The sequence below is a fragment of the Cornus florida genome, unplaced genomic scaffold (genome assembly GCF_030987335.1).
Source record: "Cornus florida cultivar Cherokee Brave unplaced genomic scaffold, ASM3098733v1 CherokeeBrave_3.0.0_Hap2_Chr08, whole genome shotgun sequence".
Taxonomy (NCBI): domain Eukaryota; kingdom Viridiplantae; phylum Streptophyta; class Magnoliopsida; order Cornales; family Cornaceae; genus Cornus; species Cornus florida.
The window spans coordinates 18,241,670-18,268,997 of NW_026775578.1; the positions used below are offsets into that span (position 1 = coordinate 18,241,670).

General features: G+C 33.8%; 4 protein-coding genes across 16 annotated transcripts; all 4 read left to right on the plus strand.

Moving 5' to 3' along the window:
* The first annotated feature begins 1,669 nt into the window (after positions 1–1,669).
* LOC132270382 (uncharacterized) lies at positions 1,670–5,607 on the plus strand. The gene is made up of 5 exons (XM_059771558.1): positions 1,670–1,883; positions 3,196–3,449; positions 4,173–4,384; positions 4,468–4,735; positions 5,185–5,607. The coding sequence occupies exons 2-5, from the start codon at positions 3,198–3,200 to the stop codon at positions 5,473–5,475; spliced, it is 1,023 nt and encodes a 340-aa protein (XP_059627541.1). The 5' UTR covers positions 1,670–1,883; positions 3,196–3,197; the 3' UTR covers positions 5,476–5,607.
* Positions 5,608–6,862: 1,255 nt separating this feature from the next.
* LOC132270384 (uncharacterized) lies at positions 6,863–15,791 on the plus strand. Of its 10 annotated transcripts, XM_059771569.1 has the most exons (8): positions 6,863–7,206; positions 8,441–10,071; positions 10,309–10,350; positions 10,716–11,027; positions 12,752–12,975; positions 14,353–14,564; positions 14,740–15,019; positions 15,356–15,791. In XM_059771569.1, coding segments are annotated over exons 4-8 (1,020 nt in total). In that variant the 5' UTR covers positions 6,863–7,206; positions 8,441–10,071; positions 10,309–10,350; positions 10,716–11,026; the 3' UTR covers positions 15,659–15,791. The 10 variants fall into 10 exon arrangements, with proteins under 10 accessions (XP_059627552.1, XP_059627551.1, XP_059627549.1 ...); XM_059771568.1 differs by adding an exon at positions 7,555–7,634 and having other exon boundaries at positions 8,441–11,027; XM_059771566.1 differs by having other exon boundaries at positions 8,441–10,350.
* Positions 15,792–16,183: 392 nt separating this feature from the next.
* Positions 16,184–18,659, plus strand: LOC132270386 (uncharacterized). Of its 3 annotated transcripts, XM_059771571.1 has the most exons (5): positions 16,184–16,305; positions 16,409–16,662; positions 17,076–17,287; positions 17,479–17,746; positions 17,862–18,659. In XM_059771571.1, the coding sequence occupies exons 2-5, from the start codon at positions 16,411–16,413 to the stop codon at positions 18,168–18,170; spliced, it is 1,041 nt and encodes a 346-aa protein (XP_059627554.1). In that variant the 5' UTR covers positions 16,184–16,305; positions 16,409–16,410; the 3' UTR covers positions 18,171–18,659. The 3 variants fall into 3 exon arrangements, with proteins under 3 accessions (XP_059627554.1, XP_059627555.1, XP_059627556.1); XM_059771572.1 differs by lacking the exon at positions 16,184–16,305 and having other exon boundaries at positions 16,329–16,662; XM_059771573.1 differs by lacking the exon at positions 16,184–16,305 and having other exon boundaries at positions 16,333–16,662; positions 17,045–17,287.
* Positions 18,660–22,561: 3,902 nt separating this feature from the next.
* On the plus strand, positions 22,562–25,680 carry LOC132270393 (uncharacterized). Of its 2 annotated transcripts, none has more exons than XM_059771578.1 (5): positions 22,562–22,671; positions 22,801–23,091; positions 24,454–24,665; positions 24,766–25,027; positions 25,171–25,680. In XM_059771578.1, exons 2-5 carry the CDS (start codon positions 22,810–22,812, stop codon positions 25,495–25,497), a joined length of 1,083 nt encoding a protein of 360 aa, XP_059627561.1. In that variant the 5' UTR covers positions 22,562–22,671; positions 22,801–22,809; the 3' UTR covers positions 25,498–25,680. The 2 variants fall into 2 exon arrangements, with proteins under 2 accessions (XP_059627561.1, XP_059627562.1); XM_059771579.1 differs by having other exon boundaries at positions 25,226–25,513.
* Positions 25,681–27,328: the final 1,648 nt, after the last annotated feature.

The following is a 27,328-nucleotide window of genomic DNA, read 5'->3' on the forward strand; positions in this document are numbered from 1 at the left end:
GCCCAAACCAAGAGTTACCATATTGTAGGATGGGTATGGGTCCAATGACCTCATAGCCCTCTCACATCCCCAAACCAAGAGTTACCATATTGTAGGATGGGTATGGGTCAAATGACATCATAGTCCAATGGTTCCACCAAAGATATAAAACCACAGGCCTAACATGGCTTAGATATGCTGGGCTTTTCCAATATATTTGAAGCCCAATACATGGACTTGAAGCCCAGTATTTACCAGGCTGTCAAATGGTAGGCCCATTTTACCCCCACTTGGACCTCGAACCATCCGACTTCAGCCTTAGGTGAGTGGATGTTATATCAACTAGGCCAGTAGGCCCAAGAGTTTGCTAAACGGAACAATTATCATGGGCCAATCACTCATTTTGGAAATAAAATTATGATCGCATTGGTCCATCTAGACAATCACTCATTTTTTTTTTTGTGCAGTAGAATGAAAATCGATTTCTGAATTACTAGACATTAAGAGGTACAAAAGGATATATTTCTCTTTAGATTCACTTCTTTGTAGCATTAATCATTCAAAATATGATGACCTCAAAGATCAGCCCTTGATGATGGGCTGTAGCTGGTAAGAAAATAAATTACTAAATAAATAAAACAAACCAGCCCATCATATGATAATTTCCCACCATTGTAATATTATCATATATCATGGCCATAATTAACCTTTTTTGAAATTAAATTTTTGATCACTTAAAAATCTACAATGGCCATGCACGGATCTGTGAAGCGTTTAGTGGGGCCATCCGCCCTCACTGAAGTTTTTTATTGTTGTATTTTACATCCTTAAATTTATAGCTTTTTGCATATATACCCATAAAATTTGAAAATTGTCCCTACTGAAATTATGAAAAAAACTCTCTATATAAATGCCCCCCAAATATGAATTCTTAGATCCGTCCCTAACAATGGCTAAAATGAAATACCAAAATAAGAAGAATGTAAGGTCTAATTCTGAATAATTGTGATATATACCAAACAATCAAATTAATTAATCTTTTCTTTATTCATTCACTCAAAAAACGATTCTCAACAACTCAAAAAAAAAGTGTTTAAAGAGAATTATAAACAACAGTAATATAAAAATAAATATTTTTAAACTAGATTTTTGTATTAGAACTAAAAATAAAATAAAAAACTCTGCAAAAAAGTTTTTAGAAAACTCAATCATGTTTTCAAAAAACTTATTCATGTTTTTAGATAATTGTTTTTTATAATTCTTTAAATACAGTTTTTTGTTTTATAAATTCTTGATAAATGTTTCAAAAGTTACAAACCAAGAGATTGTACAATTTATTATTTTTTAAAATAAAAAATTATTAGAAAATTGAACCATGCAATCCTATAAAGTCCAATTCTGAATAATTGTGATATATACCAAACAATTAGCATATTCCATGGCCATAATTAATCTTTTCTTGAAATTAAATTTTTGATCATTTACAATTAATGGCTGAAAATATCAAAATAAGAAAGAATGTGAGGTGCGATTCTGAATAATTGTGATATATACCAAACCGTAATCAACTACCAGCTCAAAACGCCGCATTTTGTTTTATTAGTAATCTTCAAGAAAAACTATCGATGTTTCTATTTCCGTAACGGGTCTGTTAATATATGTACTTATCAATATATATAGGTGTGTGGGATCAATCATTCGATTGCAGGGGCTCACACTCAGATAATATCAGCTGTATAAGCGAGGGCTCACACCAGAAAGTCCAAGAACACACTTCTTTCCAACTCTCTTCAAGTGGGTTTTCTCTAATCTTTGCTATGGGCTCACACAAGATAATATCAGCTGTATAAGCGAGGGCTCACACCAGAAAATCCAAGAACACACTTCTTTCCAACCCTCTTCAAGTGGGTTTTCTCTAATCTTTGCTATTACTTATGTGTGCTTTCATTTCTACGATTTCTTTCACATAACTTAGATTATTGCTTTGTTCTTTTTGGAAATTGATTCATTCCTGTGCCATCTTTACCACTGAAAGTGAAAGAGCTGTTTGTGTTTTACTGTTTTTCATGGGTTTAGAGTTCTAATTTGGTGGTACCCACTTCACTTGGAGAAATTTGAAGAACTGTAGTTAATTATTGGTAAAGCGTTTTGGTCTTTGGTCTTGATTCATACTTTTAGGATGAGTACTAGTACCAATTTGGTCGGTTGTTTGTGTCATCCCTGTACTTTGAAGATTATGTCTTTTTGGGTTCCTCAATAAAAGAAGAAATTTGAAGAACTGCAACTAATTATTTGAAGGGTTTTGGTCTTTGTTCTTGATTCATACTTTTAGGATGAATAGAACCAATTTGGTTGGTTGTTTGTGCTATCTCTGTACTTTGAAGATTATGTCCTTGTGTGTTCATCAATAAAAGATCTAATGAAAAGCTAGAGGGTTTTAGGTTTATTTCTTTTAATTGTAATTTTGTAAATATAAGTTTATAATGTTTTGATTTGTATGGAAACATTATTATAATACATCACAAGTTCATCTAGTTAACACATTTAGAACCTGTGATGTGTTAGAACTTGTGATCTGTATGCTTGGCTTTTGGGTTATTTCATGTGTCATCTCTTGTATGAACTGTCCTTGAGTAGATTGGGTTCATAACACATAAATAGTACATGTGCCGTGCTCATAGAACATATATGAAGGAATTATTTACCTTAGTTTGGAAGAATTAAACTCAAGGAACACGTTCGACGATAACATTATCTTCTGATAAAGTTTGGTAAAACGAATTAGAAATGAGAATAATGGGATTAAGAGAGATTTCTTGAACCATGTTCTTGAGACATTTTTATGTAAATTTACTTGGTAAGGTTTATGTGTGGTGGTAGCAAAGACCCGAGTTTCAGAATCGAATCTCCCCCCCCCCCCCCCCCCCCCCCCCTTCCTTCCAGGTCCATATGTCGATACATAATCAGTTGCTTGAATTGTTTACTCTGAGCAAGAAATCCTGGTATGAACCTTTGACATGACATCTAACATAAAAAATAAGGTTTATTACAAATTAAATGTACAGTTTTCAAGTTCACTTGTCTTCACTGTCAATTGTATATCATTTCTGTAAATATTACAGTGTAAAACTTCATCCATTCATAACTCCTATTTTAGATTTAACCAATCAAGTTGTCTTGGCAACATATTACAATGATCTTTCGTTTTTTCCCCAGTCATGATTCCACAGATAGCAATGGCGGTGACAGTTGGTCTTCTGGGCTGGGTATATGTGTCTTTAAAGCCTCCCCGCCCAAAAATATGTGGTTCCCTGGGTGGTCCTCCTGTTACTTCACCAAGAGTCAAACTCAGTGATGGGAGGCATTTGGCCTACAGAGAGTCAGGTGTTTCCAAGGAAGAGGCTAAGTACAAGATCATTGTCATTCATGGCTTTGATGATTCCAAGGGCATGAGCATGGCCGTCCCCAAAGTATGAAAAACTCTGTTTTCTTAACTTCAACACATTTGCTATTTGTTTCTTTGAATTTATGGCTGGAGATCTCCGTGTTTACACTTCAAAAGTCTAAAGCAAAAGCATCAAATGCTGTATTAAGAACAAACCAGATTGCACGTTTAGGAGAATTCGTATTTGTTTTAAAGGATATTAGCCAAATTAGAACTATGTTTGTCCATTTTCAAGGTTTGCATGTGGAATGACATCAGAACTTGGTTAAGCATCATTCCGAAGGAAACTTAGATAAAAGTTTGTTGAATGGGATTTTACTTATGTGTCAACTAACATTGCTTTCTGGTTTTCTACTTGTTACATCTACCTTCATCCATCCCTATATAATTACTCTTTATGTGACTACATAATAATAATGCAGATACATAAAGATATTACAGTATGTCAAGCTGCAAAATAGACATATTTTGTTCTGTACTACAAAAGTGTTATTTTTGAATAAAGCTTAAGATCAGACAAATATATGACTAATCTTGAAACATGATTAGGTTCAAGCTACCACTTGATCACCTATAACCACACTACTTGTTCGAATATGTGCCTCTGCCACACATAACATATCGGATGTTAATTGTGCTAACATTGTACCATTCTAGTATACCTGCTTCTATTCATGTCTCTCTCTTATCCTTTTAAGTGATTCAGATGGGAAATGAAATTCTTCAATTTTTTATTATTTAATTCCAGGAACTTATAGAGGAGCTACAGATATATTTCCTGTCATTTGACCGAGCAGGTTATGGTGAGAGCGATCCAAATCCAAAGCGCTCTGTGAAGAGTGAAGCATTTGATATTCAAGAACTAGCTGACAAGTTGCAGATTGGATCTAAGTTTTATGTGATTGGTGTCTCCATGGGAGCATATCCTATTTGGAGTTGCCTAAAATACATACCACACAGGCATGATACTTCAAATAATAGCTTCATCTTTTCTCCTTTTCTGTTAATTATTGATTTTGTTTAAATCCAAACGAAATTCACAGGTTGTCAGGAGCTTCCCTAGTTGTTCCATTTGTCAACTACTGGTGGCCTTGTTTTCCGGCTAATGTATCGAGAGAAGGCTTCAAGAGGCTGCAACCGCAGGACCAGTGGACATTCCGAATTGCACATTATGCCCCTTGGTTGTTCAACTGGTGGATGACTCAAAAATGGTTCCCTACTTTAAGTATCATGACAGGGAACATGGCCATTTTCTGCCAACAGGATTTAGATACCATTAAGAAGCTCTCGGAAACGCCAAGTGTTGGTCGGGTAATTACATCTGTCCCACAAGTTATGGTATCATTTATACAATGTAGATAATAATATGCTTTGTTAGTGTGACCTGGAAAGGACATCATATCTTTAAATTCTCAAGTCCATTTAGCTTTTGGTGTTGATCAACATGAGGCACATGCATCATATTCTACCATGCTTAAGAGGTTATGTGCCATAGCCACTCAGAGACCCTCTGCAGAAACCTCTTGATGAGTATAGTTCACAAAATGAGTGACATGAGGTCCTTATCAAACAAGTGGTGTCTGAAAACCTTTAAAATTTATTCATCAGTCTGCTTTTCATGACAACAGTAACGAAGAAAACGTATTAAATATCAACGAAACACTTAATTGAGTAAAGATTTTCATTTTTTTTAGATGAAGTTGGCAGAAATGTGCAGTGGTTCTTCAGCTGGTAACAGTTGGTCATGGTTCTTTTTGCAGGAAAAGGTTCGACAGCAAGGTGAATATGAATCTCTCTTTCGAGACATAATGGCTGGTTATGGCAAATGGGAATTTGATCCGATGGATGTAACTAATCCTTTCCCTAACAATGAGGGCTCGGTTCACATTTGGCAAGGCTACGAAGACAGAATCATCCCCTTCCAACTAAATCGTTATCTTTCAGAAAAGCTTCCCTGGATTCGATATCATGAGGTTCCAGATGTTGGACATTTGTTAGTCTTTAACAGTACTTTATGTGAAGCCATCTTTAGGGAACTCTTGCTAGGATGAGCTCCACCTACATGTTGTGGCGTCTTTGTTCTAATAAACTGCTTAATGTCCTACGAAAAATGTTGTTTGTAAAATGCTTTGGCGACTATATAGACGATTATATAGCAAAAATTATCAGTTATTTTCTTGTCACCATGTGAATAGATGAAACTTGTTTTCTGATCAGAAGTTATCAAAATCAGCTTTGTAATTTATGGTTTCAGAGATTCCCAATTTTAGAGAGATGTTATGTTTGGAGTACGGAATTAACATCTTGAATTTGAAATGGAAAGAAATTTGGTTAAAAATTTGTCATGAGTGACTATCTCATGATTTACCTTCTTATAATAAAATATTTAATAATTGGGCAAATTTACCACTTTTTTTTTTTTTTTTTTTTTTTTTTTCTTGCGTTTATAGAGCTTATTTTGGTTAAATGGAAATGGTAAGAAATGAAAAAAAATAAAAAAATTTCAAACTTTATAAGAGATTAGCAAGAAAAGAAAAATTTTGCGAGAAAGTAATTTTCTATAATCACCAAACTTTCCTACAAAAAAATTTGGTTTCTTAAGAAAACTATATGAAATTCTAATTATAACCATAATTTTTTATATTATATCATACAAAATTTTATTATTTAAATTTTTATATTAATTTTATTCTTTTAAATATAAAAATATTTATTAATTATAAATTTAGTTAAACTTGTCATATTTAATAAAAAAAATAGACAATTTAGATCAATCATATTTTTTTTAGGGTTAAATGCTTTGGCACTTCCCAGGATTTGAGTTTATTGATCTTAGATTAAACTTCAGTTCCAATTATCCTATCACACTTATCCTAAATGTCTAAATTATCCTTGTCTTTATTTTCTTATGTCATTGATGACATATGGTATAAAATATGAAATGACAAAATTACCCCTCACCAAGACCAACACTGCCTCTTCGACACCACCGTGACAGCAACCATCACCAAAACCCACCCAAAACCTCCTCCACCTCTCTCTCTCTCTATGTATGTATGTGTATATATATATATATATAATGCCTTTAAAATAATAAAAAAGTATAATTAGTAAGAATTTAAGGTAAAAAAAAAAAATTGTAGGAAGGTATAATAACACGTGAGGGGTATAAAAATCTAACAAATTAAGATAAAATGTACTTTTAACTACGAAGGATAATTTAGGCGTTTTATTATATCGATTTAAAAAAGAGGGTGTTAGAGCAAATTAAACCAAATTTTATGGAGTGTAGCTAAACCTCATAGTGTCACATCATTTTTAACCCATTTTTTTTTATTAGCTTTCATGCCATCCATGTTAACTAAATAAATTTTAAAAAAAATGTATTATTATTATTATCGTTTTTACTACTCTTTCTTTGAATTTCACTCTCACTTCGGCTAACTTTAATAAAAGTACCACCAGGAGGGAGGACGGATGCGTCAAGGCTGTGACCTAGCGGCGGTGATGGTGGTCGTTGTGGCATTGGAATTGTTCGGATCGATGGAGAAGATAAGATGGGCACTACGGCTGCGGCGGGGTTGCGGAGCTGGGCACGGCGGAGGTATCAACGGTCGTAGAAGCGGAGGTAGACCACGAGGACAACAACGATTTCGCTAGAGATCATATTAAGCAATGGCTGCGATTTCACCGTTGACAACCATGTTTGTTAACAACCTTTGTTAATTGCTGGGAGATAATTCATCTTTTGGGTTTCAACCGATGCAAGGTTACATTAATGGGTAAATGCGTTATGCATTCTTGGTAGAGAAAATTATATATATAATTCTCTTACTGGCTTTAGTTATGTATTTTTATTTTTATGCATTAGAAAGCTAGCATGTTTCCATTTGAAACTAGAATTTAAAATTAAGATGGAATTTTGTATAATTGGTTCCTGTTGGGAGTTCAATTTCCTGGTGATTAAGTTGAACCAGCTTAGCGCTTAGATGGTTCAATTTGGGTCATTCGTGCTTTCTTCTATATTATGCTTGTCGAGGTTGTTTGCTTTAACCCTATAATGTGCTTGATATACGAATCATAAATTGATGATCTTAAAAGGAAATATGATTTGTGATGTTTTTAATTAGGAACGAAATAGGAAAGAGGATGAAGATGGCCACTTGAACAGTCCAGAACTGATTTTCTTTTGTACCCATTAATTCTTCTGGTACACACTCCCCTAAATTGTTTTAAATAGTTTCTTTTCTTTTCTCAACTTTAGTTTTTTCAAACAAGAATGTTATCCTTCTTTTTCTTTTTCCATTTCCTTTCCGGTCATAATTTATCTTAAGACAAATACGTGTTCTGTTCTTTTCTTTCGTACTGAATGTTATCATTTCTTTTCTTTTCCCTCCCTGGTTATCTAGAGGAAGCCTTAATGAATTAATTGGACTGCTATATATATATATTAAGCTGTCACAAATATAAGCATTTGGCTAGTTTTAAGTTAATAATCGAAACATATGTAGAATTGAATAATAAATGTATCATTATCTTTGAAATGTTTTAAGAACAACTTTTTAGGAAATGATTTTCAAACCTATTTGTCAAGTCCAAGGTTTCTATCCCTTTGATGTAGTGAATGAGACTTATGCTTGAGCTTATCCACTATATGTTTGAGCTTATTACTCTTAACTTTTAAATGTTTCAAGATTATCTTGACTCCCAGAAGCCCCAGAACAATGCTATACGTGTTGGTACCTGATTGGTCAGGTGCTGTAGCCCCACCACAATAAACTGCTATATATATGAGGAGAAATCATTAAATGGTCCTGCTCCATGTTTTAGGCCTGAGAATCATGATCCTTTTCCTAATACTAATTGGGAACAAAAATACCATTTTTGTGATTGAAGATTCTGATATGTCTGCTAAAGCTGTCCCTGGTCTTTTTGTTCTTGTGATATTTGGATTGAGACTGAGCCATCCGGTTGTTTAAATGATATTTACAGAATTAATAATATTTTTTGTGATAGGTTTCCTGATATGGGCCAATCAGACCTTGAAGCCTCCCCCTCTGAAGGTATGTGGGTCACCAAATGGTCCACCTGTTACTTCAACTAGACTCAAACTCAGTGATGGAAGGTATTTGGCTTACAAAGAGATAGGGGTTTCCAAGGAAAAAGCCAAGTGCAGAGTCATCATCACTCATGGCTATAACAGCAGCAAGAATGACCTCTAAGTGCCACTCTCTCAAGTATATACTCCTCTCTTACCCAAAGACTTTGCAAGTTAATTTGTTAACTTTTTTTAGAAATTCCTCTTTATAATTTTATCTTTGTAAAGCTTAGTAACAAATTCAACTGTAATAGCCTTTAGCTATCCTTTGGTTAGCTCTAGGCTTTGTTGTTTTGTTTTTGGAAGTGCTGTCTTCCTCCTTCTGTACATTCTGTTTCAATCTATAAAATTATCTTACTTAGCACCAAACTAAATAAGTAATTAATAAATTTAAAAAAGAAAAAGAAAAAGGAACAAGACCCTTAAAGGTCTTACTTTGTAGACCAAGTGTATGAAGAATTAGTTATAAGTTAAGAAGTTTATCTCAATCAAGATGTTTGGATGGGTGATAACTTGGGCCATGTAGAGAAAGAAATGAATTCAGTTGAAATCAACTGAAGTCATCCAACCGATCTACTAGATGGGACCAGTCAAATGGTGGGTTCATCTCTTTTTTATGGTAATGTCTAAGGCTAAGGATGAATTCAAATGTAAAATTTTTATCACCCATTCCTTTTGTGTTGTTTTTGTTCTAATATTACCATTCTCTACATTCCTCACAAGCCATGGCCTTGAGGTGTGCAAAAATCCTACCACCAGCTGCCAGTGTAAATGATATCCTGCTTATCTGTTGGTCTTTAGATTTGAACCCGTAGTGTCACCTGGAAAGGAGTGTTGGTAGTTCCCATGTTACACGCACATATTATATGCATATATCACCCTCCTCTTAATTTCACTTTATACTTGCAAGAACTGCATAGACTGTTGTTTGTTTCATCAATACTTGGTCTTAAATTGAAAATCTACTGATTTGGAAAGCAAATTTGGATATTTTTTGGGGGACTCATTCAGTTATACTGCAAAGTTTTCGTTATAATGATTTTGATGTTTCACTTCTCTGTTCTTTAGAAGTTGAAGATTTAGTAGTGTTCAGAAAACTATTTCAAAAATAAATCTGACAGATTTTCGGGTATTTGAGAATATTTATAAAAGTCATGGCTAAAGAAATTTGCTTCTAAAAGAATGTTGTTTGCTGAATCTTATAATCTTCATAAATTTACATTTGGGAACAACAATTTTGTGCTTGTACTCTATGGTTATCATGCCTCCATTATTTTGCCACATTCATCAATTTACCTATGTTGTCTTATTTTCTGTAGTAATGTGTTTCACAGCCATTGGCAACATTCTTTATCTTGCTGGGACATCAATGTTAATTCGGAGACTCTAAATAAATTATCTAATTCTTGGACCAACATTCAACTTTAAAGACACCTAGTTGCACATCAGTATGATGCTTAGGTCGGAAAAGTATGTTTGATATCTATATGGTTGGAGCATTGACAACACTATACAAACAAAGACTATGAATCAAATACATACCAAACAGGTATTTCTCTCTCTATCTCTCTCTCTCGTGCTTACATAATTCAATAGAATTGCAAGAATTTTAAGAAATTTATTTGATTCATACTGAACTTTCAGTCAACATTGAAATTTTTATTTAATATAGAACTTATGAATTCTATAAATGTCTGGAACTCAGCATATATATATATATATTTAAAAAAATTGAGCCAGGACTAGAACTTCTTCTAAAACTGCAATATGAAAACCACTTTTGCAGGCTAGCTGGGATGGCTCTAGTAGTTCCACTTACCAATCCATGGTGGCCTTCTTTGCCTGTCATCAATCATTGTTGTTTAAATGGCTGCCCTTTATTTTTATCCTCAATTTTAAGACCAACAAGATTTGTTGCTATGTAATTTTTCAGATGCATACTACAATTTCTGTTTTAAGCCATAATGACTGCATTCTTTGCAAGACAAATTTGAATGATTTTGGACTTCCTTTTCTCTGAAAACAATTCTCAAACTTTTTCCTAAAATCAACACTCTTTCCAATTTAGTTAAACTATCATCAAAATGAAATTTGAACTTTTCTGCTCTCAAAAAACTGAACTAAGCAGTTCATGGATTGTGGAGCCATATATTTCGTTTCTCGTGATTGTGTAAAGGTCATGTTTCTATGCAGAATAATGTACTGCAGCAAGATGTCTATGAATCCCTCTATCGAGACGTGATGGTGTTCTATGGCAAATGGTAGTTTGACCCAACTGATCCGGAAGATCCATTCCCTGATGGTGAGGGCTCTGTTCATCTCTGGCAAGGTTATGAAGATGGATGGTTCCGTCTACTGCAACAATACATTTCGAAAAAGTTACTTTGGATTCGGTATCATGAAGTTCCTGGTGGTGGGCATTTGATGTTTCATGAGGTTATTCACTGTGAAGCCATCCTAAGGGCGCTTTGCAATGACAAGAACACTCTTTATAGTGAAGCCAAAGTAAGTGATTTTCTAAGTTGCAAAGCTTCTAAGCCAACTTTTGAACTATCAACTAGATGCTACATTTGGTTATATTTGAATATTTTTGAGGTAATAGATTTTTTGTTATATTTTGCGTTCAAAATTTCAAGCAACAACTTGTTAGTCTTTTTCTCTTTGTTTGAACAGTGATGTATAAACAACATTTCTGCATATATATCTTTTAAGTGATTGCATGTATTCGGAATTTACGTTGTAGTGTCATGGTGAACCAAATAAAAAATAAAAAATCATCTCATTTGGCAGATCATACCTCACTTGAAAGTATGTAGTCCATCACACGCTACTACGCTAGAGATAAAACAATATATACACACATGTATATTTAAAATACCAAAACAAGTACACCCTGTTGTGATATTTAAAAAATAAATAAATAAATAAACTATATCTGTACACAGTAGTGAAAAGACCAGACAATGTATATCTATTGTTGCAGTGGGGTCCACAACTCTACGTCTTGGTTACCTGTCTACATTATATCTATTGTTGCAAAATCGCTAAAAGATTAAAGGAATCAGTAGAAGATTACAAAAATCGATAATAGAAAATTATTATCATATATTATATGAAAAATGATTTACAACTCAACATGCAAGCAAAAATATGAATAAAGCAAACATATTTGCTGCATGTCGAATTGCAGGACCATGCAATAATTTCTCCTTCAATTAAAGTGATCCCAAAAATCATTGGATTCTGTTTAATGGTTTTAAAGCCTCCCTGAAACTCTGGTTTAAAAATCATTTAATGCAATAGTTGAAATGATATATATATTAAGCTGTCATAAATATCCTAAGCCCACCACAACAGCGGTAGGTGGACGTCACTGCCAGTGACCAACCCATAATTATACCAGCCTTGAGTGAATACAAGATATTATTTTATTTTTTTTCCATGCTGTCATAATAAGCAAAAGAATTTAACATTAAATGATATTTTTATTGAGTACATTTACAATTGTTCATACAAGTTTTCATTTATTTTGAAAACACCGCATGATAACTTCATTATCTAGACTATCAAATATATATTTTTCAACAGATACACTTAAATTATAACAAATCAATTGATTTCTCATTGGATTTCGCAATTAATTGCTTACAATAGTCATAGCAAAAAATGCACGCGAGAGAGACGATTACCATGGATGTGAATTGGTAGAGAGTGAGAAAACGAGAGGGACTCGACTACTTTAATTTATTTTAAGTCCCAAATATATAAGTAGGACAAAATTATATAGTGGGGCAATTTTAAAATTTTAATAAAAATTATAGGTTATAATGTAAAATAAATAAAAAAAATTCGCCCCCACTGAGCCCTTTATAAGTCCGTCCCTGCTCACAGCCATGTCAGACATCTAAAGATTATCCATCACTTTTATAAATTTCCCTAGAGTGTTAGGTGGACCTCACAGCTATTTGCAAGGTATGTGAGACACCTCACAGGTATGCGCAAGCTATGTGAGACACCCGACTGCCCGTTGTCCGTTACTTTTACAATTTTCCCAATACTCATTGAGATCAAAATTTCCATTTCTCTTATTTTTCTCTTAATTGCTATGTGATTGAAGATTTTGATGTGCCTTCTAAAGCTGTTCTTGGTCTTCTTTTCTTGTGATATTTTGTTGAGACTGATCGATCCTGTTGTTAAAGGGATGTTTACAGAATTAATAACATTTTTAGTGATAGGTTTCCTGATATGGGCATATCAGACCTTGAAGCCTCAATCTCCAAAGGTCTGTGGGTCACCAAATGGTCCACCTGTTACTTCACCTAGACTCAAACTCAGTGATGGAAGGTATTTGGCTTACAAAGAGATGGGTGTTTCCAAGGAAAAAGCCAAGTACAGAGTCATTATCACTCATGGCTATAACAGCAGCAAGGACCTCTATGTGCCACTCTCTCAAGTATATACTCCTCTCTCTTACCCAACTCTATGCATGTTAATTTGATCACTATTTAGAAATTCCTCTTTATAATTTTATATTTGTAAAGCTTAATATCAATCTCAATTGTAATTGCCTTTAGTTATCCTTTTGTTGTTTTGTTTTTGGAAGTGTTGTCTTCCTTCTTCTGTACATTCTGTTACAATAAAGATGTTTGAATGGGTAATAACTTGGCCCTTAAAAGTCTTACTTTGTAGATTATGTGTATGAGGAATTAGTTAGAAGTTAAGCCATCTATCTCAATCAAGATGTTTGAATGGGTAATAACTCGGGCCATCTGGAGAAAGAAATGAATTCAGTTGAAATCAACTGAAGTCATCCAATTGATCTACTTGATGGGACCAGTCAAATGGTGGGTTCATCTCATTTTTATGGTAATGTCTAGGGCTAAGGATGAATTCAAATGTAAAATTGTTATCACCCATTCCTTTTGTGTTGTTTTTGTTCTAACACTGCCATTCTCCAATTACCTTCACAAGCCATGGCCTTGAGGCATGCAAAAATCCTACCACCAGCTGCTAGGGTAAATGATATACTGCTTATAACTATCTTTAGATTCGGACCCATAGCGTCACCTGATAAGGAAAGTTACAGTTCCCATGTGACATGCACAAATTTGACAAATTTTTTATGAAGATTGCCTTGCATATAATTAGTTTTATATTTCACCACCCTCTTAATTTCACTGTATAATTACAAGAACAGCATGGATTGTTGTTTGTTTCATTAATAATTGGTCTTAAATTGAAAATCTGCTAATTGGAAGAGCAAATTTGGATTTAGCTTGGGGGAGTCATTTAGTCATAGAGCAAAATTTTCTCTATAATGATTTTGATGTTTCACTTCTCTGTTCACTAGAAGTTGAAGATTTATTATTGTGTTCAGAAAACTGTTTCAAAAATAATATTGACAGATTTTCGGCTATTTATGAATATTTATAAAAGTTAAAGACTAAAGAAGTTTGCATCTAAAAAATGTTGTTTGCTAAATTTCGAAATCTAGATAAATTTACATTTGGGGACATCAATTTTGTGCTAGTACTTGGTTATTAAAAGTTCTACTTGATTAATTGAATGTTATGCTTCATGTTTCCATTATTTTGACAGATTCTTCAATTTATCCACGATGTGTTAATTTCTTAGAAATGCATTTCACAGCCATTGGCAACTAAATTATCTGATTCTTGGGCCAATATTCAACTTTAAAGACACTTACTTGCACATTAGTACAAGACTTTGGTCAGAAAATTATGTTTGATGTCTCTATGGGTGGAGCATTGACAACAATATACAATTATAGACTATGAATCAAATGAATACCTGTGGTTTTGTCAAGCAGGAACTATTGGATGAGATGGGCATATATATTGTGACATTTGACAGAGCTGGCTATGCAGAAAGTGATCCAAACCCAAAGCGCTCAGTGAAGAGTGAAGCCTTTGATATTCAAGAACTAGCTGATCAATTGCAGCTGGGACCCAAGTTTTACGTGGTTGGGCTCTCCCTTGGAGCTTACACCACTTGGGGTTGTCTCAAATACATACCAAACAGGCATGTTCTTGCTCTGGTTTTTTCATAATTTAATAGAACTGCAAGAGTTTTAAGAATTTGATTTGATTCATACTGAAATTTGAGTCAACTTTGAAAATTTTATTTAATATAAAAGTTATGAAATCTACAAATTTCCGAAACTTGGCATTTTTGAATATGAAAACCACTTTTTCAGGCTAGCTGGGATGGCTCTAGTAGTTCCATTCATCAATCCCTGGTGGCCTTCTTTGCCAACCAAACTCTGCACTGAGGCCTTCAGAAAATTTCTCCCAAGGGACCAATGGGGATTTCGCGTCGCGCACTATGCCCCCAGACTATTTTGGTTGACCCAAAAATTGTTGCCTTCCACAATGATGATGTCTTTGGAGGATTTCATGGAAAGAAACCCCGAAGTTTACAGAAAATGTGATATGGAAGTGCTTAGTAGGATGTCACAAATTCTGATGGATAATGGGGTATGGGTTCCTCATTGTTGTTTTAATGACTGCCCTTTGTTTTTATGTTCAATTTTAAGAGCAACGAGTTTTGTTGCTTATAACTGGTAGTTTTTCAGACGCTGACTACAATTTCTGTTTTCTGCCGTAATTACACCATTCTAGTTTATTCGTACGTGCCTTTACATTCTTTGCAAGACAAATTTGAATGATTTTGGGTTTTCTATCCTCTGAAAACAATTTTCAAATTTTTTCTCTAAAATCATCACTCTCAGTTGGTTTAACTATCAACTAAAAGAAATTTTTTGCTTTTCTACTCAGAAAAATGAACTAGTTTTGGTCATGTTTTTTATGCAGCATAAGGTACAGCAGCAAGGTGTCTATGAATCCCTCTATCGAGACGTGATGGTGTTATTTGGCAAATGGGAGTTTGACCCAACAGAGCTGGAAGATCCGTTCCCTGATGGTGAGGGCTCTGTTCACCTCTGGCAAGGTTACGAAGATGGGATTGTTTCCTTTCAACTGCAACGATACATTGCGCAAAAGCTACCTTGGATCAAGTATCATGAAGTTCCTGGTATTGGGCATATGATGTTTCATGATGATGTTCACTGTGAAACCATCCTAAGGGCACTTTGCAAGGAGAAGAACACTCTTTAATATTGATTTTCTAAGTAGTAAAGCTTTTAAGTTAGTTCTTGAACAATCAAAGAGATGCTACATTGGATTATATTTGAATGTTTCCGACGTAATAGACTTTTTATTATCCATTTGCATTCAAATTTTCAAGCAACTTGTTAGTCATTTTCTCTGTCTGAACCGTGCTGTACAAACAGCATTTCTGCAGATATATCTTTTAAATGATTGCAGATATTCGAGATTTACTTGGAAATTTAAAAAGAACCTGGTTGTAAAAAATAAAAAATCATCTCATTTGGAGATCATATCAGAATTTTATAATGAAGACGACTTCCACAAAAGATATGTTACACGTGCACAGGATGCATACATGTGTGTGTATTGGAATGGCGGGTGAGAATAGAACTAGAATATGGTGCAATGGAATGTTCGTTATGGTTAGTACCATTTTTGGTTGGTCAGTGTGGGAGGTTGGGTAGTTGGAATGACCTGGTCGACCTACTTTAAGAACTTAATTCACATCTCCTTTTATATTTCGATTATGTTCCTATCACATTCTTGAAGAAAGGCAGGTAGTTAGGTTCCAACTAAAAGTCAAAACTGATGGACTATAAAAAAAGAGTGACCTCAAGAATCAGTAGAGCCCCTGATAGTCGACTAAACATAAGGTATTATCTTCATTGCTTGAAAGCTATTTCATGTGACCATTGAATTCAGATAATATTAGTTTTTTTACACAGTTAATGTAGGTGTCTGTGTTCTCTCTTACAGGGATGTGGTCTGAGGCAGTGGCAATATTGGGGATTGGCATTGTGATATGGGCATATCAGGCCATAAGGCCTCCCCCTCCAAAGATCTGTGGGTCGAAAAATGGTCCTCCTGTGACTTCACCTAGAATCAAGCTTAGTGATGGAAGGCATTTGGCTTACAGGGAAAGAGGTGTTGCTAGAGAAAATGCGAAGTACAGAGTTATTGTTGTTCATGGCTTTGACAGCTCCAAGGACATCTACTTGCCACTCTCTCAGGTGTGAACTCTCTATTCTTAAAACCAAACTTTTTTGGTAATGTGACTGGGGCTTTTGAAAAACACCATCGTCGTCCTCATCATCCTTTGCCTTAATCCCGTATCAATGGGGTCCGCCACATGAATTATCTCTCCCCTATCTTTTCTAGTACGTGCCATTTTACGTACTACGTTTAAATTTTCGAAGTCCTTTTTAATAACCTAATCGCTGAACAATATTCTTGAATTTTGAATTTTCATAGGAAGCTTCAATTTCTTCAGAAAGGATTTCATAATAATTCTCAAAAGATATGTTCTATCTTAATCATAATATATTAATCACTCACTATGTGATAAATGCATTCGTTTAAAGCAGACGCTTAAAAATTACATACGCGTTGCAGAGAAATGAACATAACCAGTCGTGGCCTGCAGGAACTGATAGATGAGCTGGGAATATACATTCTGACATTTGACAGAGCTGGGTATGGAGACAGTGATCCTAACCCGAATCGCTCAGTGAAGAGCGAAGTGTTTGATGTTCAAGAACTTGCTGATCGGTTGCAGTTAGGAGAGAAATTTTATTTGATTGGAGTCTCCATTGGGACATACACCGCCTGGGGTTGTCTCAAATACATACCACACAGGCATGTTCGTCAATTCAAGTCTAGATTTCAAGAACCGCATTAATTTATTTTCATTTGAAGGAATTTAGAAGCTATTAAATCTGACATTTCTTCTATTAGTACTTCGTGAACTTAAATGAATGTTACATATTTGGAACATTGCTTCAAATTTGAATTACGACTCATGCCTTCATTTACTTTAAACCATGCAGGCTAGCTGGTGTTGGTCTAATAGTTCCAGTCATAAATTTCTGGTGGCCTTCTTTTCCATCTGAACTCTCTGCAGAGGAGTACAAGAAACAACCTAAGAAGGACCAATGGAAACTTCGTATCGCACACTATGCCCCTGCACTATTATACTCTTGGATGTCCCAGAAATGGTTTCCTTCATGTTCAATCATGGCTAGAGATCCAGTAATTTTCACCAAACGCGACTTTGAAATCTTAAAGAAAATGTTACAAGTTCCCAATCCTAATGAGGTAGCTTTCCTAAATCTTAATAAAAACCTTTTTCTTCTTCTTCTTGTTTAAAGTGTCAAAAACAAGTTCTGATGATTTATGATGGTTGCGACGATCTATTGTCTCTCAATTGCAGCATAAGATACGACAGCAAGGTGAACACGAGTCCCTCTACCGCGACTTGATGGTGGGTTTTGGCAGTTGGGAATTTGATCCAATGGAACTGAAAAGTCCATTTCCTAACAATGAGGGCAGTGTCCAGCTATGGCAAGGTTGTCTAGACACTCTGGTGCCATCTCAAATGCAGAGATATGTCGCGAAGAAGCTGCCTTGGATTCGGTATTATGAAGTTCCTGATGGTGGACACTTGATCGTCCATGATAATGGTTTATGTGAAACCATGTTCAAGGCACTGCTGCTCAGAGAAGAACCCACTATAGTGTAGATTTGATCAGATGATATGGTGTCTCTAAGTTTGAAATTTGCAACTTGTTTATCATCTATGAGTGTGTGTTTGTGTGTTTTTGCTAGTAATGGAAGTCTGTTGCACTAATACTAACGAGTGGACAACTAATATGAATGAGAAAGGACTGCATTAGTATGAAACTATTGATCAAATGGAATGAAAGTATATGCTCGGTTCAACAAATACAAATCAATCTTCATTTATTTTTTATTTTTTTATTTTTATTTTCTAATCATCCTTAAGCCATTATGAATCAAACTGCTCAAATTTTCAAATTCATGTAGGTGAGTATAAATTGTGGTTATTGAGAAAACAAAAGCAGTGCTCACTATTGGCATTTTTTCTCTTTGTTCTAAAGAAGATCCTCCTATTTTTCTTACCATTTATTCACATTTTAGCAAATCAAGAATTTGAATCTTGGAGGATGTTTTTCACAAGTTCAAGTCAAAAAAAAAAAAAAAAATAGAACACTTGGGACCATTTAGATGGTTATACTCCAATTTTCAATTTTGAACAAATTTTGTTTTTATTTATTTGTTTTAGCTAATTTTCTCAGTTATAACCAGAAATAAACTTAAAAATTTTGTGTTTTTGCCTCGCTAGTGGTAATTTTTTTAATCAATACTTACGCATTTAATATTTATATATGAACCAGATAAGCATAATGATGCATAAAGTTCTTGCCCCATTTTATCATTAATAAACACAACTTACAAATAAATAAATAAATAAAAAGAAAAAAAAAAATCTATTGATGCACCATGCCTGAACCAAACTCACAAAAAAAAAAAATAAAAAAAATAAAATAAAGCGCTGGGACCAAACTTAGCTGGGCTGGACCTTGTTGTCGATAACAGTATTCGGGTCGGTTAACTTTAAACAGATCCATACCTAATTGTCCAAACCATTGGAGCCCAGATGTAGAGGGTGGATTAGATTAGACACTCTTTTGGATATTTTTCTCTTTTGCCAAGGAAATGATTTATAAGCCCAAAACTGCTGGGCCAAAAGCATCCCATCTCCCCCATCCATGGGACTTGGTAAGCTTTCAGCCCAATACTGCAAACGAAGTGTTGGGCTTGTGTATCAGACAGCTCTATTTCTAAATATTTGTGAGAAATTATTATTATATGGTTTGGACAATTACAACTCGTACAAATAAAATATTGAATGAATTTTACACATTTATTTTTTAACTTATTAGAGACGGAATGGACCAAAAAATTTTTGAGCTGCAACCGTGATGCCAGTCATATTCCATTGTGAAAGTGTGAAACGGTTTTTAGAAATTATTGTAATTGCAGTTAATGGTCGGAAAAAATCCTCGAATCAAATCCTAAAAAAGTTAATTATATATTGTCAGTGTCGTGATGGCTCCAATTTAGATCATTTGACAAGGCACTTGTAAATTGAAGTATGTACTATGTAGTTCATCACACGCTATAGATAAACAATATGTATACACGTACTCAAAAACATAAAAAGGCAAAGCACACCATGTTGTGATATTTTGAAAATAAATAATATCTTTGCCCTATTGTGAAAAGGACAAGGCAGTGTGTATCCATTGTTTAACTAGTTCTATACTCTCCAGCAAGGCACCCAAAGAATATCCTTAGAATTTGGTATAAACCCAAAACAATTATTCCATTATTCCAACAACGATGATTAGAGAGAGACACACACACATATATATATTTATGTCTGAAATATTAATAAATTGATTGAATGTGCTAATTGTTACCTGTGGAGAAAACAATAATTATATAACATATGAACTAATTTTCACTGCACTTAATTTATCATGATGGGAAAAAATTCAAAAAATGTTATGCTCTGAACTTTCCCTTTCATATATAAATTTTCAATAAAAATTATATATATATATATGCCTCTTACTTGACCAATTATATATTTAATTAAAAGAAGTAATTTACAGTGGTTAAGTACTATATAACAAACTAGAAGCAATAGTGCCTAGAGTGATGAATATAGAGGTCAAATAAAATTTGATTGAAGGACCAAAAGTAACCATGAGCATACTATACAACATAATTAGAGTGGGTCAGTAGGCTAGTAGTGGGTACAATCTTGATTGTGATCACATGACATAAAATGTAAGTCGGTGAAGTGCAAGAGGATGAACATATATCCCTTGAACTTTTGAAAACTCTGTATAAATTGCCGCCTCCCAATAGCTTACCGTCAATTTTGATTAATTATTTTATTAAAAATTCAAAATACCTTTTTTTATTTTTTGGGATGGGGAGTTTTTTTTTTTTTTTTTTTTTTTTTTTTTTTTAAAGTATTTATCAATTTATGATAATAATAAAAAAAAGATAAATAGATTTGTAACTATCATTTTTTAAAACGATTAACTTATTATTAAAATTGTATTATTTATAATAAAACTTATTATAATCAGTTTAAACTTTTTTTTATAGTAGAAAAATATTTTTTATATACAATATATTGATGAAAATTAATAAATTTTAAAAAATACTAGTACTTTTCATGTAATATATTCATTAAAATTATGCAAATTTAATGAATATATGTCATCAAATTAGTATGAAATTTTTTCATAATTTATTTAAATAAGAAAAACAGATTAAGTATAATTCAATAAGAATGACCATTATGGTTATTTAATGAAATATGTTATAGATATTAGAGTAATTTGTAACAAAATGTGATGGTTTAAAAAGTATGCACAAAATATAGTTCGGGGTGTTATTTACAAATTAAGGGTGATAATATTGACGCTTCAAAAAATATTATAGTGCTCCATCCATTATTTTATTAAATTAAAATGACAAAATAAGTTCTAATCAAACATTCCAAAATTGCGTTTTTTTTTTTTTTTTAAATCGTTTTCCCTTTTCTCACCCTAACTTCCTTTCATGGCTCCTTGCTTACCTAAAGTAGTTTACTTTATTCACGAAGACAAAATAAACACGGTGATAAACAATAAATATCTATGCATTGAATCCAAAAGAAAGATATAGACAATCATTGACCAAATCAATTTATTCTTTCTAAAGTTTTAAGCAAAACAGGTTTTTTTTTTTTTTTTTAATTCTACATACGATGCCAATTTGATATGACCCTCGAACATTTTCATTGTTATGCGATTAGTTTCATATTTGTTACAATTGAAAAAGTATAAGCAAATAATATGTATAAAAATAAAGTTGATTTTGCATTCAAATTTCTAATCAGCTCCTTAAATTTTGAAAAGACAGAGAATTAAGGAAGAATCCGAAATTACAAGGAAAAAAAAAAAAAAAAAAAAGGTTGCAGAGGTCTGCTACAAGGATGGAACAGGAGAGTAGAATAGAGATAAGTGAGATGGAGATGGAAACAATAGAGTAGAAATCCATTACAACACAACAAGAATATTTTTGACATTTTATTTTATTTATAATAATAGTGGAGTGCAAGAGTACTGTTTTAAAGTTAGAATATTACTGTTTTTTACAAATTTGAACATAATTTAATTTAATTAATTAATTAATTAATTTTTTTTTTAAACACACTTTATCCTAAAATATATATTCTGCCTCCATTGTTACGAATCTGCCTCCATTGTTTTCAAATTAAATAAACTCAATTATAGAGGATGGCTTGCCCCACACCATTTATGGAACAATGTGCGCTGGCATACAGAGTATGAGTCATATAAACATCTGTATTTCCGACAAAACCCATATCTTTTCTACAACTTAATTTGCAGCACATGATGCCAGCCAGCCAAGCTAAGGACATAATGGTTATTACCTCCTCAGTCTCACAAAGAGTATCTTTTTAAGAACATGTGACAATCCAATTTGTGAAAATCACAATTATCAAAGTGACACACTTTTTTATTTTTTTATTTTTTATGTATGTATGTATATAAAAACTTTCAATTTCATTTTCAAATTACAAGTTTAATCGTTCTTGTATTTCAAATTAAAACAGAAATTAAAGACTTATTTGATGCGTAATTTTTGAAACTGTTCTAAAAAATTCAGATAATAGAAAACAGTTTCCAAATACTAATAGAAGACAATTATCTAAAAATAGGTTTGTGTTTTTTATTCAATTTTTTGTTTTCAGTTTTTTGTTACTCTTCTTAGAGTAACAAACCAAACACACTTAGATTCTGAATACAGGACAAAAATAGGTCATTTATTTATTTTTAATCTGGTCAAAATCGAGTTAATAATTGAAATAAAAGGGAAAACTGTGGAAGTTAAAACAGTAACTGTGGATCGGAAATGTAAATGCAAGTTAATTAATTTTGTAAGTAACAAAAGGTGATGTTAATCAAAGTCCCACAGTATACACAAATAACCCATCTAAAGAAGTCACCTAATAAATACTAATTGGAAAGTCAAAGGTGAAGGAAGAAAGAAATAGACAGACTCTCATCTTTTCAGAAAATGTCCCTAAAATACTTAGAACAGCAGCAATTCCCCTGAAGAAGTCCTGTCTGGTGAGAGCTCAAAACCCTCTATTCTTCCTTCTTGAAAATATTACTGTAAATCATTAAATTCCTTTCTATGTTTGAATCACAGACTCACTTTTTTTTTTTGTCCTTCTTTTTTTGCCCCTTTTGGTTCAGGAATGAACAATGGTTCTCAGGAGAGTAGCTATTCTGCTGATGGGGTGTTTTGGAATTTCTGGTTGTCAGACCACAACAAGAGCCCTTCCACCTCCAGAGAGTATTAGTGGGTCATCTTCATCAGATGGTGATGTTGAAGATCCACTTGTTGATCCCCCAAGAATCAGATTGAGTGATGGAAGGTACCTAGCTTATCAAGAGAGAGGAGTCCCCAAGAACAAATCAAACTACAAAATTATTATTGTTCATGGATTTGGCAGCTCCAAAGATATGAGCTTTCTGGCATCCCAAGTATGTACAAACTTATAACTCTCTTCCTCAAATTTTTTTTTTTTTCTTATTATTGATCTCAAAATTATCAGTTAGATTTGCATATGTGTAGAACAAAAACACAGCCTCTGTGTGTGAGAGAGAGATATATATCAGTTCACAATAGGATGAAATTCATGAGAAAGCTAATGGGAAATTGTCAAAATTCTTAAAAAGTGCATAGGAATTTAGGAAATGTACAAGGAATGTGAATGCTAAGAGATCTCTTAACTTGGTAAAAGGATTAAAAAAGAAAGAAAAAGAAAAATTACATCCCTATTTTTACAGCATGTTGAATCTTCCTATATGAACATCATGTTTCTTGTGCATATCACACACACAGCAAATGGGAATTTTCTGGGCTCTTCCCAACTAATTCAGAGACTAATGCCCAAAGTTTTCATTCCTATTCTCAGAATAGGTTGCCTTGAATTGTGAAGTTGTGGTTGGAATTTTGTTCTATAACTATTTTGTAGCCTAGTATATAAGGGGGTGTAAGGTTTAGGGTGTGGTATGAGAGAACACTCAAAGCTGCAGTTTAGAGAGTGAGAGGGTTTTGGGGCTGAAACTTGTAATCATTTTATTTTATTTTATTTTTGGGCATTGTGAAAACTTTCGTTGGATGTAGACGTAGGCTTTACCCCGAACCATGTAAATCTTTGTGTTGTTCTGTGTGTGATGTGTATTTATATATTTATTTATGTGTCCCGTTTCTTGATTGCGATCTTGGTGTTGAGGTTGTGGAGTCTAATCACAAGCCCAGTTTACGTTGCCACTTCGCAGACTCTGGTCAGGGTTGATTGTTTTTTTGGGAGACTGTCTTTTACACCATTGGATGCCCTTTGTATTTAATTCCCCTTATTTTTTCTTGTTTAGGGTTTTTTTGTGGTTTTGAGAGGCAGCCGAATTGTCAGGTTTTCTGTGCACCCATTGTTGATAGTGAAATTTCTGATACACCTATGGATGTAGGCAAAACAATTTTGCCGAACCACGTAAATCTTGTGTTTTCTTGTGTGATAGTTTTCTCTTGATTGTTTTTCCATTCCCAACACTTTGTTCACGGCGTTTGTTGTAACAGGAAGAATTCCTGCTAATTTTGCTGTAAAATAAACACTGGACAAAAGGCACAAGGCAGCAATGCCATGCACGACAATTGCACATACAACAGAAGGTTTTTGTACAGTAAAAGCACCAGGGGATGATTTCCTCTTGTCTTTTTAGGCATCATTGTCATAAACATAATTCCAACTATATGGGCAATTCACAATTGCAATCAAGGCCACAAATATGGTTCAACACAGGTTCAAATTAACAAAATCAATCTCACAGTGCTTCAGTTTTCAGGATCTAATGGAGGAGCTGGGGATATATATTCTGATATTTGATCGAGCTGGGTACGGAGAAAGTGATCCGAATCCAAAGCGCTCCATAAAAAGCGAAGCATATGACATTCAAGAACTAGCTGATCAGTTACATTTAGGATCCAAGTTCTATGTAATTGGAGTCTCATTGGGTTCTTACCCCACCTGGAGTTGCCTCAAACGCATACCACACAGGCAAAAACCACTCTCACTACTTGTTATATAGCTTCTTGGCTCTTGAAATGCCAATCCTGTCTAAAAATCCGCTGCTTTTTCCTCAAAACCTCTCTTACAGGCTAGCAGGCGTGGCTCTAGTTGTTCCGGTTGTCAATTACAGCTGGCCTTCTCTTCCCGATGATGTAACAAACGATGATTATAGGAGAAATCTTGCCCGGTGGGCTCTCTGGACTGCACGATATGCCTCCGGACTACTATACTGGTGGTTGACTCAGAAACTGTTCCCCTCATCTACTGTCCTTGATAGAAATCCAACATTTTTTAGCAACAAAGACTTGGAGGTCTTGAAGAATACACCAGGATATCAATTGCTCAGTCAGGTAAAATACAAAACAATGAATAATAATGGAAAGTGCAAAGTTTATGTGCTAAGTATTATTATTGAGTAATTGATTTGTATTTATACATAGAATTACTGGGAAAATGATTGCGATACTAGTTTATATTTTGCTTCCATTTACAGAATAAGTTGAAAGAGCAAGGTGTGTTCGATTCTATCCGTCGTGACTTTATTTCAGGATTTGGCAAGTGGGATTTTGATCCACTGGACTTGAGTAATCCGTTTCCTCAAAATGAAAGCTCTGTTCACATCTGGCAAGGTTATGAAGACAAAGTTGTGCCTTTTCAATTACAAAGATATGTTTCGAAAAGGCTACCATGGATTCAGTATCATGAAGTTCCTGATGGTGGACATTTGCTTGTGTATGATAGTGCTGTCTGTGAAGCCATTTTAAGAGCTCTCTTGCTTGGAGAAGATCCTCCATTATATAGACCTAAATCAGCCAATTGATTCTTTCTTTTAACTTTTTCTCATGTGTATCATCCAAATTGATTGTTCATATCTTTTTCCTTGTCATCAAATTGATTAGTCTATTAGCAGATTGATTTATTTATAGGGAATGACAAACAAGTACTAAATTACATTTGTTTCAAGAAAATTCAAAGGATATTACTTTAATCCTTTCTGATTCGACTTTTTTACTTGTTCTCTACATAGTAAGCCAATGCTATTTTGTTGTTTGAGCATTTTGTTGCTAGTAAGGTAGGTCTGAAAAATGCATTTGTATGCTACATATATTTTGTAGTACATGCATTGGGAGTGGTATATCATATTTTTCATAATGATTCGATGCCCCAATCGGTTTTTTGGCGACTCCAATGAGCGGTGTTCAGCAAGGACTCCTACATAATAATCAAATGAGATTTGACTGTCTCTCCTGTTATTGTGTTTTCAATCGATGTTTGGCATTCCAGTTGGCTTTAAAAACCGATCGACACTTTTATCATTTTCCCTTTTATTGTTCTCGTTCCAAGGGAAAGTCATCTTGTAATCTTTAGTATTTCCAATGAGAAAGAAGATGCTTTTTGATCCAAAACCAATCTTCTTTGAAAGTTTCTCTTGCCATTGGAGTTGAGTGATTACTCTTTCCAATCAAGCATGTTAAAAACATTCAGGTTTCAATTGAGCCTTATTATCAGTTCCTCTGTTATTTCTCAAAAATTTCATTTTTATCAGCTTTTGTTATGAGAAATTTAATATTTAAATTAACTTTCAATATACCTATCTGAAATTTTAAAAGCAACAAGATATGAACAAAAATTGGCCTACAATAGATTGTCCATTCATAATTATCAGACACGATTTAGTGGTGCAAAACAATATTTAGTGTTGGAACTTGGAAGTTTCTCTTTCTGTCCTTTTTATGTGTGGTTACTGAGAAGCTTTCATTATAGAAGGGGAAAAAAAATAAGGGGCATAATGGGTACAACTGAGCTAGCAAATCTGCCTAACTAAATTTTGGGCTTGCATTACATAAAACCTTAGGTACTTCAGATAACTTGCAACAAGAAAGCCCATTCATGTACCATCTATGATCTAACATAACAAGACCAAATTTATAACAGTAATAATTCGTTCCACAGCTTGCAAATTCAGCTGTAATAAGCCTCTTACAAAACTGGATTGTATTCCTAGAAAGTAAACAAAAGAGCCCATCATGAGCCAAAAGTGGGCTGTCCCCTGATACTGCAAGTTTGCTTTTTGAAAGTAACAAAAATGGGAAGGTATTTTAGATAGGTGTTAGTTGGGAAGTTTTATATACTCGCTCGTATGTACTCTGTTCATTTTTCGTCTGGGGATTCGATGTGGGATGAACCCTTTTAACAATAGGCTACTACTTTAGTTCGCAGTCACAGTGTAACGGATCCTGATGAATATTAATGTAAACCAACCAAACTGACTGATTGTATAACGATATGGGACTTTTGAAAAAGGGTCATGTATCGACCTATACGGCGAACCATGACTATTACTATTCTAAATAGAGTCTTCCAAGTATTCTAGTTGCATCCCAAACGCTGGAAAAATGCTTTAGTTTTTGCTACAAAATTCTTTTAAGCAATCTGACAATGGTTTTTAGCTCCAAAAGGTTATAGCAGAATGGGGACTATTTGCTACAAAATTGTAATGTCGCAAAATATTTACTACAAAAATTAGTTTAATCTCAAACAGTTTAACAGTTATTGCAACATAATTTCATTTCTGTAACCTTGGCTATAATTACCCACGAAGCTGCCACAAATTATTTTTGTTGCCAAATGGTATTACAGTTTTTTTTTTT

Coding starts and splice junctions, on each gene's coding strand:
- LOC132270386 (XM_059771571.1), top strand. CDS start 16,411: ATGTGGTCTGAGGCAGTGGCAATATTGGGGATTGGCATTGTGATATGG. Junction 16,663..17,075: donor TCTACTTGCCACTCTCTCAG/GTGTGAACTCTC, acceptor CGTGGCCTGCAG/GAACTGATAGATGAGCTGGG. Junction 17,288..17,478: donor CTCAAATACATACCACACAG/GCATGTTCGTCA, acceptor TAAACCATGCAG/GCTAGCTGGTGTTGGTCTAA.
- LOC132270393 (XM_059771578.1), top strand. CDS start 22,810: ATGGTTCTCAGGAGAGTAGCTATTCTGCTGATGGGGTGTTTTGGAATT. Junction 23,092..24,453: donor TGAGCTTTCTGGCATCCCAA/GTATGTACAAAC, acceptor TTCAGTTTTCAG/GATCTAATGGAGGAGCTGGG. Junction 25,028..25,170: donor GATATCAATTGCTCAGTCAG/GTAAAATACAAA, acceptor TTCCATTTACAG/AATAAGTTGAAAGAGCAAGG.
- LOC132270382 (XM_059771558.1), top strand. CDS start 3,198: ATGATTCCACAGATAGCAATGGCGGTGACAGTTGGTCTTCTGGGCTGG. Junction 3,450..4,172: donor TGAGCATGGCCGTCCCCAAA/GTATGAAAAACT, acceptor ATTTAATTCCAG/GAACTTATAGAGGAGCTACA. Junction 4,736..5,184: donor AAACGCCAAGTGTTGGTCGG/GTAATTACATCT, acceptor TTCTTTTTGCAG/GAAAAGGTTCGACAGCAAGG.
- LOC132270384 (XM_059771560.1), top strand. CDS start 12,646: ATGTGCCTTCTAAAGCTGTTCTTGGTCTTCTTTTCTTGTGATATTTTG. Junction 12,976..14,352: donor TCTATGTGCCACTCTCTCAA/GTATATACTCCT, acceptor TTTGTCAAGCAG/GAACTATTGGATGAGATGGG. Junction 14,565..14,739: donor CTCAAATACATACCAAACAG/GCATGTTCTTGC, acceptor CCACTTTTTCAG/GCTAGCTGGGATGGCTCTAG.